Source organism: Mesoplodon densirostris, chromosome 1 (genome assembly GCF_025265405.1).
Source record: "Mesoplodon densirostris isolate mMesDen1 chromosome 1, mMesDen1 primary haplotype, whole genome shotgun sequence".
NCBI lineage: Eukaryota > Metazoa > Chordata > Mammalia > Artiodactyla > Ziphiidae > Mesoplodon > Mesoplodon densirostris.
Genome location: NC_082661.1, coordinates 219640592 through 219664323, shown reverse-complemented (window position 1 = coordinate 219664323; position 23732 = coordinate 219640592). Strand labels below are relative to the sequence as shown.

At 35.8% G+C, this 23732-nt stretch overlaps 1 protein-coding gene across 1 annotated transcript in view; it reads left to right on the top strand.

Moving 5' to 3' along the window:
- The window catches only part of STPG2 (sperm tail PG-rich repeat containing 2), a 276442-nt gene that overhangs the window by 90984 nt on the left and 161726 nt on the right, over positions 1-23732 (top strand). Inside the window, exon 9 of the mRNA XM_060098032.1 lies at positions 12042-12144. Coding sequence (XP_059954015.1) covers positions 12042-12144 — 103 coding nt within the window. The remainder of the gene's footprint in view (positions 1-12041; positions 12145-23732) is intronic.

The window sequence follows — 23732 nt, the reverse complement described above, 5'->3', positions numbered from 1 at the left end:
GGGATACGGGTTCGTGCCCCGGTCTGGGAGGATCCCATATGCCGCGGAGCGGCTGGGCCCGTGAGCCATGGCCGCTGAGCCTGCGCGTCCGGAGCCTGTGCTCCGCAACGGGGGAGGCCACAACAGTGAGAGGCCCGCATACCGCAAAAAAAAAAAAAATGCCTTTAAGATAACACAAAATTAATGAACACATGCTAACTGCTTTGTTAATAAAAACTTGACTGACAACAATTATTTTTAAAATAAATACAATACCCTTTATGGTGTCTGTCTAGCTCTCTAGCCTCATTTCTCACTGCTGCCATAATTTCCCTTAGTTTTTGCTTCTCACTCCCTTACCTTTACCTTCACTTAAAGTTCCTTAAATACAACATGATACATCATATCATTGTACAAGTATTTTCATGCATTGGGAGGACAGAAGACTCAGCATTCCTTTGTCCCTTTAGGTGATAAGGTTCATTAATGATGCTTCTGCAGGTTCATCTATAGAAACCTTGTTACAGCTTTTACTTCCTCTAAAGAGCCTAGTTGGACTCCCTTCTCAGCTCTCGCCAAGGTATAGACTAACCCAGGGTCTGATTTGAGGGCCTCATTAAACCAATCAATGCAAGCTTTTGGCCTTTACTGGGAATTCCTTGTTCTTCAGGAATAATTTCAGTCCCTCAGATTTCCGTCATGAATGAGGTTCAAAGGGTTACCTGTACATGCAGTTTCAGGGTAGGCCTATGCTGAGGCAGTTAGTGTAGTATGCATGCAAACCAGGATATTTAAGGGCATCAGAGACCTGTTATTTGCTTAAATCTTGGGTGGCTGAACACCACTTGTCCCTCTAAGAAGTTGGAAGATGCCCACTTCTTGGGGGTTGCATAACTAAGTAGCATGCCACAGTCTTGTGTGTTATTAGAATTAACCAGACAAATTGCTTTACCAACTAAGAATGGCTATGACCACCCCCCATAGAATTGAGGAACGACTATCAGTCTGTCAATCTTGTCCATGCCAGGGCCAAATCAGGTCTCCTGTGCTGAGTCAAATTAAGCACTGTGTGTAACATGTTTTAAAACATTACATTATCAATTAATATGGAGCCCCCTTTTTCAGTCTCCAAAAATTTCTTCACTGCCCTTTCAGCCTCCATTAACAAATTGTCACCCTCAAAGATTTGCTAAAATCTCTCTCATGATATGGGGCAGAATATATGTCTAGTTCTCCTAGAAATTTCCTATTCATTCTTTAAAATTTTTTTTTAAATTTTATATTGGAATATAGTTGCTTAACAATATTGTGTTAGTTTCAGGTATACATCAAAGTGATTCAATTATACATATACATATATCTATTCTTTTTCAAATTCTTTTTCCACTTAGGTTGTTACACAGTATTGAGTAGAGTTCCCTGTGCTGTACAGTAGGACCTGGCTGGTTATCCATTTAAAATAAAGCAGTGTGTACATTGCTTCCCCAGGAGTGGGATTGCAGGATCATATGGTAGTTCTATGTTTAGTTGTTTAAGGAACCTCCATACTGTTCTCCATAGTGACTGTACCAATTTACATTCCCATCAACAGTGTAGGGGGGTTCCCTTCTCTCCACACCCTCTCCAGCATTTATTGTTTGTGGATTTTTTGATGATAGCCCTTCTGACTGGTGTGAGGTGATATCTCATTGTAGTTTTGATTTGCATTTCTCTAATAATTAACGATGTTGAACATCATTTCATGTGCCTCTTGGCCATCTGTATGTCTTCTTTGGAAAAATGTCTATTTAGGTCTTCTGCCCATTTTTTGATTGGGTCATTTGTTCTCAGGATGTTAAGCCTCGAGCTGTTTGTAAATTTTGGAGACTAATCCCTTGTCAGTCACATCACTGGCAAATATTTTCTCCCATTCTGTGAGTTGTCTTTTCATTTTGTTTATGGTTTCCTTTGCTGTGCAAAAGCTTTTGAATTTTATTAGGTCCCATTTTTTAATTTTTGTTTTTATTTCCATTACTCTGGGAGATGGATTGAAAAAGATATTGCTGCAATTTATGTCAGAGAGTGTTTTGCCTGTGTTTTCCTCTAAGAGTTTTATAGTGTCCGGTCTCACATTTAGGTCTTTACTCCATTTTGAGCTTATTTTTGTGTATGGTGTTAAAGAATGTTCTAATTTCATTTTTTTACATGTAGCTGTCCAGTTTTCCAAGCACCATTTATTGAAGAGACTGTCCACCATTGTATAGTCTTGCCTCCTTTGTCATAGATTAATTGACCATAGGTGCGTGGGTTTATTTCTGGGCTTTCTATCCTGTTCCATTGATCTATATTTCTATTTTTCTGTCAGTACCGTACTGTTTTGATGACTATATCTTTGTAGTATAGTCTAAAATCAGGGAGCCTGATTCTTCCAGCTCCATTTTTCTTTCTCAAGATTGCTTTGGCTATTTGGGGTCTTTTGTGTCTCCATACAAATTTTAAGATTTTTTTGTTCTAGTTCTGTGAAGAATGACATTGGTAATTTGATAGGGATTGCATTGAATGTGTAGATTGCCTTGGGTTGTATAGTCATTTTGACAATATTGATTCTTCCAGTCCAAGAACATGGTATATCATTGTATCAGTTTGTGTCATTTTCAATTTCTGTCATCAGCACCTTATAGGTTTTGGAGGACAGGTCTTTCGCCTCCTTAGGTAGGTTTTTTCCTAGGTATTTTATTCCTTTTGATGCGGTGGCAAATGGGATTGTTTTTTGAATTTCACTTTCTGATCTTTTGTTGTTAGTGTATAGAACTACAACAGATTTCTGTGTATTACTTTTGTAACCCACAACTTTACCAAATTCACTGATGAGCTCTATTAGTTTTCTGATAGTGTCTTTAGGACACTTTAGGACACTAACAGTGACTTCTTCTTTTCTAACTTTTATTTCTTTTTCTTCTCTGATTGCCATGGCTTTTATTCTTCAATTTGTTGATGTGCTGTATCACGCTGATTGATTTGAGGATATTGAAAAATCCTTGCACCCATGGAATAAATGCCACTTGATCATGGTGTATGACCCTTTTAATGTATTGTTGGATTTGGATTGCTAGTATTTTGTTGAGAATTTTTGCATCTATGTTCATCAGTGATATTGGCCTATAATTTTCTTTTTCTGTGGTATCTTTGGTTTTCGTATCACAGTGATGGTGGCCTCATAGAATGAGTTTGGGAATGTTCCTCCCTCTGCTATATTTTGGAAAAGTTTGAGAAGGATAGGTGTTAGCTCTTCTCTAAATGTTTGATAGAATTCACCTGTGAAGCCATCTGGTCCTGGACTTCTGTTGGTTTGTAGTTTTTAAATCACAGTTTCAATTCCAGTGCCTGTGGTTGGTCTGTTCATATTTTCTATTTCCTCCTGGTTCAGCCTTGGGGGATTGTACCTTCCTAAGAATTTGTCCATTTCTTCCAGGTTGTCCATTTTATTGGCATATGGTTACTTGTCCTAGTCTCTTATGAGCCTTTGTATTTCTTTGGTGTCATTGTTACTTCTCCCTTTTCTTTTCTAATTTTGTTGATTTGAGTCTCCTCCCTTTTTTCTTGTTGAGTCTGGCTAATGGTTTATCAAATTTTTTTTATCTTTTCAAAGAACCAGGTTTTAGTTTCATTGATATTTGTTATTGCTTTCTTTGTCTCTATTTCATTCATTTCTTCTCTCATCTTTATGATTTCTTTTGTTCTACTAACTTTAGGTTTTGTTTCTTCTTATTTCTCTAGCTGCTTTAGGTATAAGTTTAGGTTATTTGAGATTTTTCTTGTTTTCTGAGGTAAGATTGTATTGCTATAAACTTCCCTCTTAAAACTGCTTTTGTTGCATCCCATAGGTTTTGGATCATTGTGTTTTCATTTTCATTTGTCTCTAGGTAGTTTTAATTTTCTCTGATTTCTTCAGTGATCCTTTTGTTATTTAGTATCATATTGTTTAGCCTCCACATGTTCATTTTACTTACAGTTTTTTTCTCGTACTTAATTCTAATCTCATAGTGTTGTGGTCAGAAAAGATGCTTGATATGATTTCAATTTTCTTAAATTTACTAAGGCTGCCTTTGTGGCCCAGCATGTGGTCAGTCCTGGAGAATGTTCCATGTTCACATGAGAAGCATGTGTATTCTGCTGTTTTTGGAAGCAGTGCTCTATGAATATCAATTAAGTCCATCTGGTCTAATGTGTTATTTAAGGCATGTGTTTCCTTATTGATTTTCTGTCTGTATGATCTGTCCATTGATGAAAGTGGGGTGTTAAAATCCCCCACTGTTATTGTGTTACTGTTGATTTCTCCTTTTATGGCTGTTGGTATTTGCCTTGTATATTGAGATGCTCCTATTTTGGGTGCATATATATTTACAGTTTTTATATTTTCTTGGACTGATCCCTTGATCATTATGTAATATCCTTCTTTGTCTCTTATAACAGTCTTTATTTTAAAGTCTGTTTTGTCTGATATGAGTATCGCTACTTCAGCTTTCTTTTGATTTCCATTTGTATGGAATACCAGAATATCTTCTTCCATCCCCTCACTTTCAGTATGTATGTGTCCCTAGGTCTGACCAGGGTCTCTTGTAGACAGCATATATATGGGTCTTCTTTTTTTTTTTTTGTATCCATTCAACCCGTCTTTGTCTTTTAGTTGAAGCATTTAATCCATTTACATTTAAGGTAATTATTGATATGTATGTTCCTATTGCAATTTCCTTAATTATTTTGGGTTTGTTTTTGTAGGTCTTTTTTCTTCCCTTCTTCTTTTGTTCTCTTTTCTTGTGGTTTTATGGCCATCTTTAGTGCTGTGTTAGGGTTCCTTTTTCTTTTCGTGTGTTTGTGTCTATTATAGTTTTTGGGTTTGTTGTTCCCATGTGGTTTTGGTATAGCAGTCTCTATATGTACAAGTTTGTTTTAAGTTGTTGGTCTCTTTCCCACCTAGAGGAGTTCCTTTAGTATTTGTTGCAAAGCTGGTCTGGTGGTTCTGAATTCTCTTAACTTTTGCTTGTCTGTAAAGCTCTTAATTTCGCCATCAAAGCTGAATGAGAGCTTTGCTTGGTGGAGTATTCTTTGTTGTAGGTTCTTCCCTTTCATCACTTTAAATATATCATGCCACTCCCTTCTGACCTGCAGAGTTTCTGATGAGAAATTAGCTGAAATCTTATGGGAGTTCCCTTGTATGTTGTCATTTTTCCCTTGTTGCTTTTAATATTTTCTCTTTGTCTTTAACTTTTGTTAATTTGATTACTATGTGTCTCAGCATGTTCCTCCTTGGGTTTATCCTGCCTGGGACTCTCTGCACTTCCAATACTTGGGTGACTGTTTCCTTTCCCATGTTAGGGAAGTTTTTCAGCTATTATCTCTTCAAATATTTTCTCAGGTCCTTTCTCTCTTCTCCTCTGGGACCCTTATAATGCTAATGTTGGTGCATTTAATGTTGTTCCAGAGGTCTCTTAGACTGTTTTCATTTCTTTTCATACTTTTTTCTTTATTCTGTTCTGTGACAGTGATTTCCACCACTTTATCTTCCAAGTCACTTGTCCGCTCTTCTACCTCAGTTATTCTGCTATTTATTCCTTGTAGTGTATTTTTCATTTCAGTTATTGTATTGTTCATCTCTATTTGTTTGTTCTTTAGTTCTTCTAGGTCTTTGTTAAACATTTCTTGCATCTTCTTGATCCTTGCCTCCATTCTTTTTCCAAGATACTGGATCATCTTCACTGTCATTATTCTGAATTCTTTTTTCTGGAAGATTGCCTATCTCTAATTAACTTACTTGTTTTTCTTGGGTTTTATCTTGTTATTTCATCTGGGACATATTCCTCTGCCATTTCATTTTGTCTAACTTTCTGTCATTGTGGTTTCCATTCCATAGGCTGCATGATTGTAGTCTTCTTGCTTCTGCTGTCTGCCCTCTGGTGGATGAGGCTATCTAAGAGGCTTGTGCAAGCTTCCTGATGGGAGGGACTGGTTTTGGGTAGATCTGGATCTTGTCCCTCTGGTGGGCAGGGCCATGCTCAGTAAAAAGTTAATCTGCTTGTCTGATGGGTGGGGCTGTGTTCCCTCTCTTTTGGTTGTTTGGCCTGAGGCGACTCAGCACTTGAGCCTACAGACTGTTTGGTGGGGCAGATTGTGTCTTCTAGGAGTGCTCACACCAGAGTACTTCCCAGAACTGCTGCTGCCAGTGTCTTTGTCCCCACAGTGAGCCACAGCCCACCCCCCCACCCACCTCTGCAGGAGACCCTCCAATACTAGCAGGTAGGTCTGGCCCAGTCTCATGGGGTCACTGCTTTTTTCCCCTGGGTCCTGGTGAACACAGGACTTTTTGTGCACTCTCCAAGAGTGGAGTTTCTGTTTCCCCCAGTCCTGTGGAAGTCCCACAGTCAAATCCCGTTTGCCTTCCAAGCCAGATTCTCTGGGGACTACTCTTCCCATTGCTGGACCCTCAGGCTGGGAAGCCTGACATGGGGCTCAGGACTTTCACTCCCATGGGAGAACTTCTGTGGTATAATTGTTTTCCGTTTTGTGAGTTGTCAACCCAGCGAGTATGGGATTTGATTTTATTGTGATTGCATCCCTCCTACCATCTCATTGTGGCTTCTTCTTTGTCTTTGGGTGTACGGTATCTTTTTTGTTAGATTAGAGGCCCTATTCATTCTCCATATATTGTTCATATGTCACCCTCCTCGGAAATCTTTCATTGATCACATTTTCTCCCTGCTTCCACCCCACTGTCCCTGCCTCTTTGATGTCACTGTATTTTGCATATCCTCAGATTTCAGTTTAGTGGAATTAATTACTATATTTTGGTTTAGTATTGTTTTAAGGTACACAGTACAATTTTAAGATGAGAACAAATGGCAACAACAATGAAAACAAAAGAAACTAGAAAGAAGTATGATTAACAATTTTAAGGTAGGAATTGTTATGTAACTAATTTGTCATTTGATTTCCTGAATTACTGACACATTAACTCTTTTTTGTTTCATTATATGTCAACTTTGTATTTATGGGATTAATTTTTGTATTTTTGGACATTAATTTTTTTCATTTTGTTAATTTTATGTCATTTTTTATTTTGGGGACAAAGATTCTGTGTTGGTAGTTATTTTCTTTCAGCACTTTAAACATGTTATTCCATTGCTTTAAGCATTATGTGATTTCTCTTGAGAAGTAAGTTGTCATACTTATTGTTTCTCTTTTGAAAGCAATTATTATTATTATTATTTGGTCTTTGTATTTTATGTGTCAAGAGTGTGGTTTTCTTTTTTTATTAATTTTTATTCATTCAACATTGCTTTACAATATTGTATTAGTTTCTGCTTTACAGCAAAGTGAATCAGCTATACGTATACATATATACCCTCTTTTTTCGATTTCCTTCCCATTTAGGTCATCATAGAGCATTGAGTAGAGTTCCCTGTGCTATACAGTATGTTCTCAGTTATCTATTTTATACATAGTAGTGTATATATGTCAATCCCAATCTCCTAATTCACCCCACCCCCCTTTCCCCACTTGGTGTCCATATGTTTGTTCTGTATGTCTATGTCTCTATTTCTGCTTTGCAAATAAGTTCATGTGTACCATCCACATATAAGTGATATTATACAATATTTATTTTTGTCTTTCTGACTTACTTCACTCCATATGACAGTCTCTAGGTGCATCCATGTCCCTGCAAATGGCACAATTTTATTCCTCTTTATGGCTGAGTAATATTCCATTGTATCTATATACCACACCTTCTTTATCCATTCCTCTGTTGATGGACATTTAGGTTGCTTCCATGTCCTGGCTATTGTAAATAGTGCTGCAATGGGCATTGGGGTGCATGTATATTTTCAAATTATGGTTTTCTCTGGGTATATGCCCAGGAGTAGGATTGCTGGGTGATATGGTATGTTTACTTGCTTGAGGTTTGCAGAGTCTTTGAGTCTCTGGATTGATGTCTTTCATCAATTTTAAACAATTCTTGACTATTATATATATTATATTATATATTTTTTCTGTTACATTCTTTCCTGCTTGTCTTTCTGGGATGCTAATAAATAAGTATATTACACCTATGCCCCATACCCCCAACATGTCTTATAAGCCCTCTGTATTATGCCTTCTTTTTCTCTTTGTGCTTCAGTTAGGTATTTTCTACAGAGCTATCTTTCAATTCACAAAATTTTTTTTCAACTGTTTCAAATGCTATTAAATCATTCTATTGAGTTCTTAATTTCAGATATTCTGTTTTTCAGTTCTAGAGTGGCTATTTCATTATTTCTTATGATTTCACTTCTCAGGAGGAAGTCTCCATTATTTAAAGCATTTTTTTCCAAAAATTTTCCCCCTATGTTTTCTCTTTTTTTTTTAAAGTTAAAAATTGATTATATATTTCTCTGCAGAGACAGTAGGACATAAGTTATACATGAGCAAAAATTAGTAAGAGAAAACAATATAAAATATAGAAAATCAACAAAGCTAAAAGGTGGTTCTTGGAAATTTCCACTACATTTTATAACTCCTTGGCATAACTGATCAAGAAACAATGAAAGAAGGCACAGACTTCTAATATCAAGAATAAAAAAAGGGTCGACATTACATGTCATACAGATACTATCAACACAAAATAATACAAATGTATGACATTTATTTTGAACATTTGATGTAATAGAACAGAAAAATAGAAAAAACTAATTGTACAATATCTATAGTTAGCCTTCTCACATAGAAAATCTAGGATTAGATGACTTGCTTTAAGAATTCTACCAACCAATTAAGGAAGAATTTTTGAATCTTAAAGGAATTGTTTGAATATTTCCTTTGAATATTTGAGCAGGAATATTTCCCAACTCAGTTGTTGATGCTAGCAAAATTCGAATTCCCAAATCTGACAAATATATTTGAATAAATGGAAAAAAATCCTGTTCTGTCTCTTTCACAAACATAGATACAAAATCCTAAATAAAATATTGCTAACATTAATCAGTGGTATGTAGAAAAGGAAAAATCACTATCAGTTTGTATTTATTGCAAGAACACATATGACAAAAAATTTATTATATTAATATTTGGTTCTTCCTCCCAATGTTGGGACATGCTTATTCATCCCGCCTTTTAAAATAGTTGTCGTAAATTTACATTCCCATATTTCGTTATGAATTTCACAATCAAAATACTTTTGCTTATCTTGTTAAAAGTCTCAGAGTCATATAACTGTCCTGATCAATTCTTTCTTGAAAACTATTTCAGTTGCAACAAATATAGGAAAAAAAATGTTAATTTTTCTTCTCATTTATATTTTTTGAGTAATATAAAACCAACAATCCACTCACAGTTTTAGTGGGCATAAACTCCCAGCCAGAGGTTACCTTTCCCAAAAGTCTTTGAAGCTACATGTGGTAATTTGACTAACTTTTGTCTATTCAAAGATGAGTAGAAGTGATGTGTGCAACATTCTGCTCACACTATTTTAAAAATAAAGTTTATTTCCCTTCACTTTTTCTTTTGCCCTTCTTACAGGCTAGAGCAGTGATTGATATGGCCATAGTGTCAAAGCTGACCATGTTGATAAGGACAATACCAAGGGTAGGGAGAGGGAGTAGGAAAGAAACAAGATAGAATAAACCTAGTTTCTTTCACAGCATTGTAGATCTGAGCAGCCTGCTCACCCTATGTTTTCTTGAACAAATTAATCATAGTTATTTTAAAGTTCTGTCTGCTAACTCCAATATCTGGATCACCTATGGGTCTGTTGTTATTTTCTGTGATGTTTTCTCTTGATATTTGATCATACATGTCTGTCTTTTGGCATGTCCCATAATTTTTAATAGAGTGCTAGATATTGTATATAATACAGAGACTTTAATGGTGTTATCTTCTGCTAGAGAGATTTCATACTTTTTTCTGCAAAGCAGGTAGAAGTCAAAGGAGATCACCTTAATTTAATCATGGCTGTGCCTATTACAGTTTTTCTAGGGCTTAGTTTACCTCTTTTTGTTCATTTTTATAAAGTATTGTTCTCTGGGGATTTCAGCTGTGAGCCTGACATGTTTAACCATCCCCACCCACGTGTTCTGAACTGTAATCTTTAATGACTCTGTGTTTCAGAGTTTTAACTTAGAGTTTTAGTGTTACCTTGCTCCTCACCCCTTTTCAAACATCTTGATAGGGAAACAGACCATGTATTTTGAAGCTCCTCAAATCTGCTGTTTTGTTATGTGGCCCAACAAGACCACAACAAGCTTATTTTCCAGCTCCTTAATGGCAACCTTCTGCCAGGTCTAAACCCAGATTCTTTCTCTGTTGCCTGTTTATCAGCGAATGTCCCAGGAAAAAAGCATCTGCAGATTGATTGCTAAACTTTCAGAGGTTCTATCCTCTTCAGAATCTTAGCCCCGCCTTGTCTGTACTGGCAGTTCATAGAGTTGGAAGCATTCATAGCCCTATGAAGACTTTAAAAATAGAATTTTGGGGCTTCCCTGGTGGCGCAGTGGTTGAGAGTCCGCCTGCCGATGCAAGGGACACGGGTTCATGCCCCGGTCCGGGAAAATCCCACATGCCACGGAGCGGCTGGGCCCGTGAGCCATGGCTACTGAGCCTGTGCGTCCAGAGCCTGTGCTCTACAACGGGAGAGGCCACAACTGTGAGAGGCCTGTGTACCGAAAAAAAAAAAAAGAATTTTGTTGTATTTTATCTGGATTTATAACAAATAAATCATACTTATAACAAAGAAAAAATCTGGATTTTATTTTGTTATATTTTTTATCGATTTATTTGGTTAAAATGTGGTCTTATGCAAACTGCTCATTCCCTCTAAAGCCAAAGTCATTTCTTGAGCTTGTTAATTTCTACTCCTAAACAGTAAAAATTGCAAAACGCTTTTGAACTTATTTCATAATTTCTAATACCACATACATGATATTAATAAAATTATTATGAAAGTAAATGATTTTTCAGCTTCAATAAATTTAAAAATCACATGAAGTAATAATGATGGCTCAGATGCTCTATATTTGAAGGATTTCACATTTCTACATGATGTGAAACTGTGATTTTTCTGTTTGTGAAAGTGATAGAATCTACCTATTTTCTTTTGAGTGGCTATGTAGCAATAAAACATGAAGAAAAGAGGAGAAGCACCAACTTCAGCATTTAGGGTAGTGAAGCATGTAGTTTCAAAGATACAGTATGTGAGAGATGAATTTTTTAGTAGATCAATGTTCCTGAAAAAAAAGAACAAAGAAAGAAATACCTAGCTATTTTTCTAGGTGTTAAATCCTGAAGTATTAAATATGAATATCAAATTCTGAAATAAAAACAGTGAAGTGTATAAAAATGGGAAAATAAATCCTCATCCTTTTTTTATATACAAAGAATGTTACTGCTGGTTATATGGTTTAAAGTATTAAATGAATACAAATGGCTAAATTGTATAATAAATCAGAAGGAGTATAATATCACAAGGATTAACTAATTGCTAATTAAATTTTTAGATTATCAGCTTCCTCTAGCCTATTAATTTGCATCTTCACTGCATATAAGGAATTATATGGTTTAAGAGAGTGTGGATCATTTTGCTTAGAAAATTTATTAATCCAGGATTGCCACATAATCAATTTAAATAGTTATTTTTAATATATTTCTATTTCATGTATTAATAATTAGTTATTAACAAATAATACTATATAATTGACCAAATATCTTATATATTTTTGATATTACAACCTGCTAGTTATGAATCAGGACAAGAATTGGTTCTGAATTTGACATTAGAGTATAGCTAATAACTTGCCCCTAATATGTTTAAATAATGTATGCAGATCCATCATACTTTCGTAGAGGTTCATGTAATCAACCCTTTTCCCATTTTAATATCTCATTGATTTAACGTCTTTTACTATATTCCATTTAAAAGTTTTTTAAAATAAATATATGTATATCTCTATTTAGTGACAGAGCCATATTAGTGAGCTTATTTCAAATTTATTAATCATGACCTTTATATTGATAAAAATAAAATAAGTGATATACTTCTTCTTTCAAAAATTTTTTTTGAATTCACAGGTCTGTGGAATTTCTGATGAACTACCTAACTTGACTAACCGATATGCTGCTTTCTCGTCAAGAACAGAAAGAACTACTAAAGTATCAGATATGGTAAGAAGGCTTTTCTATGACCAAATGTATTTGTAATCTAGGAATCATGGAGGAGACTGAATAACATAAACATTATATTAGGACCTGAGAGAGGTACCTGGTAGCCTGCTGTAATATCTTCAGCTAGTATGCTACTTCCATATTTTTAAAGTTCAATGAAATTCTTGAAGCTAAGCAGTAGTCTAGCATTCCTCTGTGAGAAAAATTTTTTTTTTTTTTTTTTTTTTTTTTTTTTTTTTTTGCGGTATGCGGGCCTCTCACTGTTGGGGCCTCTCCCGTTGCGGAACACAGGCTCCGGACGCGCAGGCTCAGCGGCCATGACTCACGGGCCCAGCCGCTCCGCGGCATGTGGGATCTTCCCGGACCGGGGCACGAACCCCTGCCCCCTGCATCGGCAGGCGGACGTTCAACCACTGCACCATCAGGGAAGCCCGAGAAAAATATTATGTGGAACATCTCCTTAAGGGTCAGAGAGCATTCATTAGGCCATATAGACAAACTCAACTTGTGTTGTATATGAAGTGGAAGGTTTGTTTACTTTAGGTTCAACTCAGTTTCCTCATAAGTGCAAATATTTTCCCTTTTCAGTTTGAATCTATCTTGAGACTTCAGACTTTTCAGTGACATTTTTTTATCCCTGTTAATCTGTATTTTAAATTGTGTTGATAAGAATTTTGCTACCTCAATTTCCATTTTTTATAAATAACTAATATTGAATAAATTGAAATTTATTGAAATTGAAAGTAAGTCACGTGAAATTTAAAACTGTATGCTTAACTATTTCATTCAGTTTAAACTTATTAAAAGATGAAAGTGAAATTTAAAGATAAAAGGTTAGACTTATGTGTACAGCTATTGTTAAAATAAATTTTTATAGAAATTGGACTGTTATTATAAGATATTATTAGTAACAAATGACCAAAACAGGATCATTAAGCAGGTCATAAAATGTAGCCAGTCAACCAAGAAGCAGAATTGCTGAACTAAAATTTTACTAGGTACACAATGCCAAGAGTTCATTTACAGTGTTTTCAATGGTGAAGTAAACAGTACAAGATTAGGAAGAACTCATGTGAATGAAGTACAAATACAGTGCTAGTTAAGTTAATACAGCTGTGAATGTCTAGGAAATCAGAAATTAGATTAATTTGATGAGAGTCATTAAGTAAGGGACTTATTTTTTTTTCTGAGACATTAATTGAATCTGAGAGATGAAGTCAAAATTAGCATCAGGTTCTATGAGACTTTTTGTAGCTATAAGTTCAAAAGACAGTTTAGAGTCATCTAGCAGTGTCTTGACATTTAAGAGATTCTCGTAATTGTTAAATAAATGTGTTGTTTTAGTAGATTATTAATCTTGTGGAATTTTAAGGTTGTGTTGTGTTTCTCAAGTGAATCATTGTTATACACACCTTTGGATCCATGATGAAGTATGTCATAAGTAATTTATTACTAATATAATGCTTTTTAGCTTAGGAATATTTAGAATGGATTTGTAGTTATTTCTCTTGTAATGTAGTAGCTACTAGGAACAATGCAAATTTCTGAAGGTACCCATAGGAATGCACATGTTTAAGTTACACTTTATGCTTGTAGTGAAAAAAGATGATAGAGATCTGTTCTAAAGGAAGTTGAGTTGCCTACCAGTTGTTTTTACCTAACTTACATTTTCCTCTTTTATCTTTGTCTCTCACTGCACCTGGAAATTCTTTTTTATTATTTATTTATTTATTTATTTATTATAATTTTTATTGGGGTATTTGATTGGGGTATTTTTATTGGGGTATTTATTGGGGTAGTTGATTTACAATGTTGTGTTAGTTTCAGGTGTACAGCAAAGTGAGTCTGTTATACATACAGGTATATCCACTATTTTTTAGATTATTTTTCCATATAGGCCATTACAGAGTATTGAGTAGAGTTCCCTGTGCTATACAGTAGATTCTTATTAGTTATCTATTTTATATATAGTAGTGTATATGCGTCAATCCCAATCTTCCAATTTGTCCCTCCCTGCCCCCGCATATGCTCTGGTAACCATAAGTTTATTTTTTACATCTGTAACTCTGTTTCTGCTTTGTAGATAAGTTCATTTGTAGCCTTTTTTTAGATTCCACATATAAGCAATGTCATATGATATTTGTCTTTCTCTGTCTGACTTCACTTAGTATGATAATCTCTAGGTCCATCCATGTTGCTGCAAATGGCATTATTTCACTCTTTTACTGGCTGAGTAATATTCCATTGTATATATGTACCACATCTTCTTTATCCATTCCTCTGTCGATGGACATTTAGGTTGCTTCCATGTCTTGGCTATTGTGAATAGAGCTGAAGTAAACATTGGGGTGCATGTATCTTTTTGGATTATGGTTTTCTCTGGATGTATGCCCAGTAGTGGGATTCCTGGATCATATGGTAGCTCTATGTTTAGTTGTTTAAGGAACCTCCATACTGTTCTCCATAGTGGCTGTACCAGTTTACATTCCCACCAAAAGTGTAGGAGGGTTCCCTTTTCTCCACACCTGCTCCAGCATTTATTGTTTGTAGATTTTTTGATAGCATTGTCTTTTTTTCCCCTCAAGAAACACTTGCATTTAAAAGGATTAGTTGGGACTCAGCTTACCCAAGAAGCGAAATAGTTTAGTCACATAGAATTCTTTGGTTTTTGAATCCCTTCCATAAATGAGAATAACCTTCAAACATGTGGGAGTATGATATGTATCTAGTGAAAAATTCAAATTATTGATCTCAAACCTTTAAAATAATGGAATTAATTTTATAATTTTCACATTAAATAAAAATATTAGAAAATTTACCTCCTATATATTTACATTTTATGTATGTGGATATGCTGCAGTCTTGAAGGAGGGCATACAGTTTAATTTTCAACATGTTACATAAAAGTTTTACATAAAAATATTTAAAAATCCAGACTTCTGGTTTCATGTGAAAGACAGAGCATATATATACATCTCCCTTCTTTTTACAAGGTCCCAATGAAATAACTTTTTTTAAAACTATGATATAAACATTAGTTGAATATAAAAAGATAAAGAGGTTGAAAATATTAATGGAGCCTAGATACAAGCCAAACATCTGCTTAGTAGGCATTCCAGGAGCAGAATGCTAGGATGGTAGTTGGGAGTATTAGATGTAAAAAACAGTAAGTTATCTTGAACGGAAAAAACACATGTCTTCAATTAGAAGAGCTCAACAAAATACCATAGAGGACAAATTTTCAAATACATGTATTTTTCTCACATTCTTTTGCGTTTTCAGAAGACTAGAAATAAAGAAAATACCCTTGAAGCTTCCATAGTGAAAAGTAACTGGGTCACCTACAATGGGATGAGAAACATACTGATATCAACACTTTCTCAGCAGCATTAGAGACATTTCAGAACTAGGAAATAGTAGGATAATTTTTCCTAAAATTTCTAAGAGGAAATAATTTTGGATAAAGAATTCTGCCTCTACCCAAAATTTCAATTAAATGAATCAAGAAAATAATTTTCTGACATGCAAGAGCTTGGAAAGTTTTTAGTACCTTCACAACCCCATATGTGAAGACGCTCTAGCAAAAAAAAAAAAAAAAAAAAAAAAAGGAAATAAGAAAAAGGTGACATAAACATATAAACATAGAGAAGAATAGAAACTCAGCATTTCTGGATGAAGTAGAGAAAAGTGGAAACAAATTAATAAAGAAGGCATTTTTAGTTCATACTTGGGACATTCTTCAAGAGTCAGGGGTTTTGTGACCACAGAATTTTATTTACTTCTCTGTGTGTTTGGCTGCACTAGTTGGTTCAGTGGGGAATAATCATGATATTCTAAATGCTGTTTTAATATTGTTGATTTGAAATCAATCTATACACATTGCAGAAGATTTAATTATCGTACAACAATATAAATATTAGAAATCTTAATATCATTAGTAAAATCAAGAGTTGAAAGGTAGGAGGCAGTGAAATATGGCAGATCTCTTATTTCATAGTGTGGAGTTAACAGATATTGTCAAAAATTGACAAATTACAGTATAAGTTCTTATATTAAATTTGTGATGGTAAATACAAAAAAAACCCCACGCACCTCAAACTGAAAAAACCCCATTTACTATTAAAATGAATTATTTCTGGGACTGGAACCAGGGAGAGGTCGAGGAGGACAATTTTACCATTTATTTTAGACACTTGTATATGATTTGATTTTTATTCATGATGTGAAGATATTATTTTAAAATAAAAGTAAAAATAATACTCCTGAGTTTATGAGGAGCACGCATTTGGAATGGCATTATGACATACTGGTGTCTGTACTGACTCATTCTCTGCAAACAACCAAAATTCTAGATAAAATAGAAACAAAACATATTCACAAATGCTTCCAAGATTTAGAAAGAGAGGAGTACACAGGCTAAGTTAAGGAGGGGCCCACAGTGGCAAGTAGAACACTGAAGCCAACTCTCACCCTGAAGACATTTGCCAAACTAGGTGACCTTGAGTTTTAATTTGTATAGCCTCAGAGACCTCCAGAGAATGAAAGAGAGCCTAAGACTCTCCCAGTGATTAGTCTCAAAAAAGATTCTTAATACAGTTAAGACTCCAGAGGGCAACCTAGGCAGGTTAGGAGTGAAATGCAAATAAATCTCCCCTTCTTACACACCAAAGGACTTTAAGGAACATTGTTAGTGTTGAACTTTTTGGTGTTGAATGTGTGTTAGGGGAATCACCCCTGAGATCCTGTTACATTTCACCTTCATTTAATGGTTACAGATATTAATGAAATTAATTTTATTAATAAAAATAAGAGCTAATGCTTATAATGTGCTTGTTCTATGCCAGGGACCATTTCACATGTATATTAACTCATCTGAGTACTATAATAATGGCCATCTTTACAAATGCGGAAACTGAGTTTAAAGTCTTTAAATGGCAGTCAGAATTCACACCGAGGCAGTTCATCAATAGAATCTACTCTTTTAAGGGTCTTTCTGTGTTACTCCCCTTGGGTTGAAGAATTAGGCTCAACTAAAATAAATATGACAATAAAATAAATATGACAATATAGTAAATGAGTTTTGTGATTTAAAACAAAAGAGATGTGACTGTAAAGATCTCAGACATTATTATAAGGGATAGAACTTTTTTTTTGAAATGCAATTTCTGTTTAGCAGAAACTGATGAGGATTCAGCATCATGAAACAGTGGTGAAGTTAATAACTTTCCTCTAGTTATTCAGACCAAAAAATTAACTAATGACTATTTAGTGGAAAAATCACTGGAAGAATTTGATGTACTTTCTTATATTGAGGCATGGCTCAGAAAGGGGCCTCATTTGATTAGTGACAATTGGTCTCAAAAAATAGAACAAAAAATTATACTAACATTTTATAAAAATTAACAAATGAGGGCTTCCCTGGTGGCGCAGTGGTTGAGAGTCCACCTGCCGATGCAGGGGACATGGGTTCGTGCCCTGGTCTGGGAAGATCCCACATGCCGTGGAGCGGCTGGGCCCGTGAGCCATGGCTGCTGAGCCTGCGCGTCCAGAACCTGTGCTCCGCAAAGGGAGAGGCCACAACAGTGAGAGGCCCGCGTACCACAAAAAAAAAAAAAAAAAAAAAAAAAAAATTACTTGAAATATATTAGAATTATTTGTTGAACAGTTGCACTACAAATTTTATCACTTGATATATAGTTTTATAATACTTAGAGTTGAGAATGAAGGGAATTTTAATTTAATAACACTCTGTTGACATAAGAGCCTTTTATATGGAGATGATATATTACCTAACTGCCTGGATGGTAGAATATGCAATGTTAGTTGGAGATAGCTAGGCAGCTCCAGGTTTGGTAGGCTGACAGGGCCTGCTGGCTGAGGGCTGAGCAGTTGAGCCATTAGCCAACCATAAGCTACAGTCTCAGGGAGGCAGGCCCTTCACATGTGTGGTAATGGTACTGTGTGTGTGTGTGTGTGTGTGTGTGTGTGTGTGTGTTTTGAGGACGGGGGGGGAACATTTCTCCTCAGCTAAAGGAATTCTATACCTACACAGAGGACAATGTGTCCAAGTGTTCCTGTATGGTATTCCACGGACTCCTGGAAGAGTGTGGGTATGCCAGGGTTGGGTCAGTTAGGAGGTGCTGTGTGGACTCCTGGCTGTGTATGACCCTGCATCTATCCTTCCCTGGTAAGAGTGGTGTCTCATAAACATTCAGAAGGCACCCACTTCTGTGTTTAACCAGTGTGTGGTCGATGCAGAGTCATGACTCCATAAAGACCATGGGGGCTGGAGGTTCCAAGGTCAACAGGAGCAATCTCTGAATTTGATGCCAACCAAGGATGGCAGGAGCATCTATAGTGGATGCTTAAGGAACTGTCTATCAGCATCCTGGCTCCAAGAGTTATCCATATTCCCCTGTTCATCCAGTAGAAGCTATTTTGTTAATACAACCTCACTCCACCTCTGGTCACAGTTGACAGCCCCAAGGGTGAAAGTACTGAAAGGTAGGTCAATTAGAAACCTCATCCAGGAATTTTGGATCTTTTGTGAGTTCAGTTATTCTCAATGAAAACTACTGTTGTCCAACATTAAAAAATCTATCCTTAAAAAAATAATATTACTCTGTCTTCATTGCAGTAATGGAGACAAAGGAATAAAAACATTGACATAAGGATGTCTTTTTCATGGATTCATCACAGAAGGCTGCAAGTCAAATCACTGAGTTCTGCTTTTAATCTCTCAGAGCAACTAGACACTAATATTCATTGAATTGAATATTCATTGAATTGGGAATAAAGCTTCTAAACTGTTAGTTAGCAATTCTGATGCAGTGCACTCTCAGAGAAAACAAGGGTGCCATCAAAAGAGAAAGAACTTACTGAAGGCCCATGCCAGTTTCTGATTCATAGGGGAATGTGATAAAAAATAATACTAGCTTATTAGTTGCTAATTGAATCTCTCTCATTTCGGTACTCATGAAGATAACAGCAGAATTCAAACACTAACTGCTACAACATCATGCTGATTTTCATTAAATTTGGCAAAAGGGTGCCCAGCATGGAAATATTAAACTACTTTCAGACCATATGGCTAAAAAGCTTCTTCTATTTATAGCCATTATGTTTTATTTTAATTTTTTAATACTGGCACTTGCTGGAGTCTAGATAATTGGTCACCTACAAAATACTTCTTTTCAAATGTTCATGCCTTGGGAGAAAGACCCTTTAATAAAAAACCTTGAACTTTTGATTAATGTATTACATAAAATAGAAAATTATAGTCTCATAAACAATTTTAAAGTACATTAATCACATAAACAAAAGAGCATATTATTTGACAACTCAAAAATAATAATAGTGTATAGAAGTCAAATTTCTTAATCTGTATTATACAATAGATCCCCAAATCTTTCCAAATTCCCATCACTTTCTAATTTATAAAGAGCACTGTGTTAAGTTTACAGATGTTGAATTGGTTGAGAGGACTCAGGAGACTAAAGTAAGACAGTAAAACTTAAAAACTACTTGAACAAATATATACATATATATATATATATATATATATTTTTTTTTTTTTTTTTTTTTTGCAATACGCAGGCCTCTCACTGTTGTGGCCTCTCCTGTTGCGGAGCACAGACTCCGTACGTGCAGGCTCAACGGCCATGGCTCATGGGCCCGCTGCTCCGTGGCATGTGGGATCTTCCTGGACCGGGGCACAAACCCGTGTCCCCTGCATTGGCAGGCGGACTCTCAACCACTGTGCCACCAGGGAAGCCCCAAATACTGTATTAATGCTTTTAAACTTAATGCAGATACAAGTTGACATCTGTTAAAACTATTATCCATCTTTCAAACTGTGAGATACTTCAGTTTTTTATGAATAACCCTAACAGGTTTTCTGAATGAATGTGGAGATAAGTCCCCTGATATCCACAGTGGGTCTGATAAAAGAAAAAATTGACACATAACGTGGATAACACAAGCTCAAAAGGAGAAAACTGTATTTTATAATCTAAATTATTTAGTTGACACTTGAAAAAATTATACCTGTAGTACTTGCAATGTTAGCCTCTACCAGGAAGGTAATGAATAGAAGACAGTCATCTAAATAAAGTCTTGGCCAATTTAAGTATATGATGATGCCACTTGGCCTGGAAAACATTTTAATTCACATCAAGTACATATGACAGCATCTTTCCTGGCCTTCTAGCCTAAGAGGTTTCATGGGTAAATTCATAATATGCTGCCCCAGTTTGACTTTACACTATCCCTGACTCAAGGTAGTCCTTAATCTCCAGCTGCAGCACTGGCTCTGGGTCCAAGTCAAAGATGGTAAAGGTATTTTGAGATTCTGTTTGGAATTCTTAGGCTGTATTTTCTCTGAAGAGGAGATAATAGATGTTTATGGTTTATATATGAGTGGTCTTCCAGGTACATCAGTGACATTCAAAGTTACCTCAGTTGGTTTTGGCTTCAACGTAGACTTGCCCTATATTGTCAAACCAATCCCTAGCATTATGAGGAAAGATACCCTTTCCCGTACAAAGTCAGTTTTTTTGACCTCTAAAGATATCCTATTTCTAGAACTACAGCCAGGAGGAGGTCAGGTGTTCCTCTTGGGAATCAGAACTACAGACACTGAGGATTCCTTGCAACCTTTGTGGCATTACCTTGAGAGAGGTTGGCATCTACTCAGAATGCTGTAGTACATGAAATAGACTCGGAAGCTTAGTTTAAACAAAGGCAAATCAAACTGTAATGCCAGGTGAGGATAGTGGTGGTCACTTTTGGAGACAATATTTAAAACCAACAGTCTTCCACCTGTTTAATACTGCATACATCTAACTGATGTAATCAACACACTTCAAAAGACCTAAGGCCCCTGGAGGCAGCCAATGAAAGGAGTGGTAGCAGCCGTGATCATGTGCTATTGAAAACAATACATTAACTCAAGAAGGTTCAATACAAGTTGCTGGTAATAATAGTAATAATAACAGAAATAACAACAGTAACAGCACAGCACTTTTTTTTAATGCTTCATTACTTTTCACATATCTTAGCATGAATTTTCTGAATTTCACACTATTATTATTATTATTGTGATTACTATTATTGGTATAGTATCCTATTTAAATAACATGGCAGAACATCAGATAAAAGTGAAAAAAAATTCAGTCTCCAAATTTCTCATTTCAAAAAATTCAGATTGTATATAGTGTGTTCCTTTTGTGGCATGCTTATAATTTTGCTTTAGTGACAAAACTCAACTAGCAAAAACACACCTATTTTGCTGGTCATGATTAGAACATGAAAAGATCATAAGACAGAAGGCTAAATAAGTTAAGCAGGATCACAGAGTTCAAAATTTCTCAGATTTTTCTGTGGGTTCTGGCTTCACCAACTCTAGTGTTCCAGGCTAAAATTGTTGGTGACTGTTTTTTCAGTTCTCTGACTAGAGACTTGAGGTCTTGTGGGGAAGTCTCTAGACTCCCCCACGTTGATGTAAGCCCTAATTCCCTTATTAAACTTTGCATTTCTGTAGTAATTTTTGTAGCTCTTATTTTCTTGACCAAACCCAGAAAGATATACTTGGTTAGGTTTTTAAATTGTTTTGTACACGTCTTTCTGAGTGTGCTGTCTTTGTCTGTAGGGATGATTTTCTGCATCTTGTTTTCTTTTATAATATCTTTGTGTTAGTTTCTATCACAATCAAGTTATTTTCTTGAACTTATAAAAGGGAGAGGAGGGTCAGGAGAGCTAATTTATAACTAAAGCTTCCTCTTTAGTTGTTTTTGTGAAACATTCAGAACTGTGGCTTTGTCTTTTCTATGATCTCTTGGCTCTCATAACCCTCCTTTTTCTGAACCCCCTCCTCTTTTTTTTTTTTTTTTTTGGTACCTTCTCTTTTCTTTCCTTCTATTGTTCTTTCCCTACTCAGTGTAGAACTGAGTCCCAAAAGGAAGCTTTGAATGTGTATTAGTTTCCTAGGGCTATTGTAACAAATACTACAGACTGGGTGCCTTAGCAACAGAAATTAATTTTCTCACAATTCTGGAGGCTAGAAGTCTGAGATCAAGGTGTTGACATGGTTGGTTTCTTCTAAGACCTCTCTCTTTGACTTGTAGATGATCTTGTGGTTTCTTCGCATGATACCTGTTATGTTGTAGTCTGTGTCCTAATTTTCTCTTACAAGGACATCAGTCATTTTAGATTAGGGCCTACCCTATTGATCCCATTTATAACTTAATTACCTCCTTAAAGGCCCTATTTCTAAATAAAGCCACATTCTAGGGTACTACAGTTAGGGCTTCAACATATGAATTTTGGGGGAACACAATTCTGACCATGATAGCCTGGTTAGTAGAGTTTATTGGTCCCAAACTGGTTCAGTCTCTTCAGGCACTTACTGTGGACTCCTTGAAATACATGTGAGTAGGCAAAGAACCTCCCTTTCCCCTTTCTCCCCCCCCTCCCCACCTCCATCCTTCTCTCTCCTTATTTATCCTGCCTGGTGTTCTCTGAGGTTCTTTGATCATTATCTTTTTAAAGATTCTTTGTCATTGTCTCTTCAATATTTCTTCTGCCCCTTGTTCTTCTCTCTCTCCTCCTTCTAAGATTTCAGTTACATATATATTAGACCATTTGATATTGTACAGCTCTTGGATTCTGTTTTCTTTTTCAACTTTTTGTTTTCTTCTTGTAATTCACTTGGAATAATTTCTATTGGCCTATTTTCAATGCATTAATTCTTTCCATGCCTGTGTCAAATCTATTGATGAATTAATAGAAAGCATTCTTCATCTGTTTCTGTGTTTTTCATTTCTAACACTTCTATTTGATTTTTTCTTATAACTTTCATCTCTCTGCTGATATTGCCCATGAGTCTGTGCATGTTATTCTGTTATCCCCTTTTCCACTAAAGCCTTTATCATTAATCATAGTTATTTTATATTCCCTTTCTGAAAGTTCTAACATCTGAATCATATCGGTGTCTGGTTCTGTTGATTGCTTTCTCACTTTCTCTCTTGACAGTTTTGTGTGTGTGTGTGTGTATGTGTTTTGACAGTGTTGTGGGGTTTTTTTTCCATTTGTGTTTCATAAATTTTGGTTCAAGGCTGGACATGATGTAGAAGAGGAGAGAATAAAGTAAACTTTCCGTAGATTGCCATACCTTTTCTTCTTATAGGCCTTAGTGCAGAGGGTTGTGCTAGTCTTGTCAGGAATTGTGTTGGTTTGAGGTTTTGTGTTGCTAGGATTTACCTTAATGCATTGCTAGCTTCATGTTACTCCATTGTTACCTTTGTTTAGGGTGAATATTGGCTTCCAGAAGATTTTTCTTCATTATTTCTGTTCTACCCTCCTTGTAGTCTATGCCTCATGTTGCTGTTACTGAGGTCTTGCTAGTGGTGCTGGGGGGCATGGGATGGGTGTTTTGTAGTGTCCTGAATCAGCCTCAGCCTTAGACAGACCCATGTACCAGTATCTGGGTGGATCTCTGTCATTTTGAGTTTCTGCAGCAATCCTATGGTTTTCTGCCCCTGCCTATCCCAGAGGAGAGGAATTTTTTTTTCCTGTTCCATTCCTCCAGC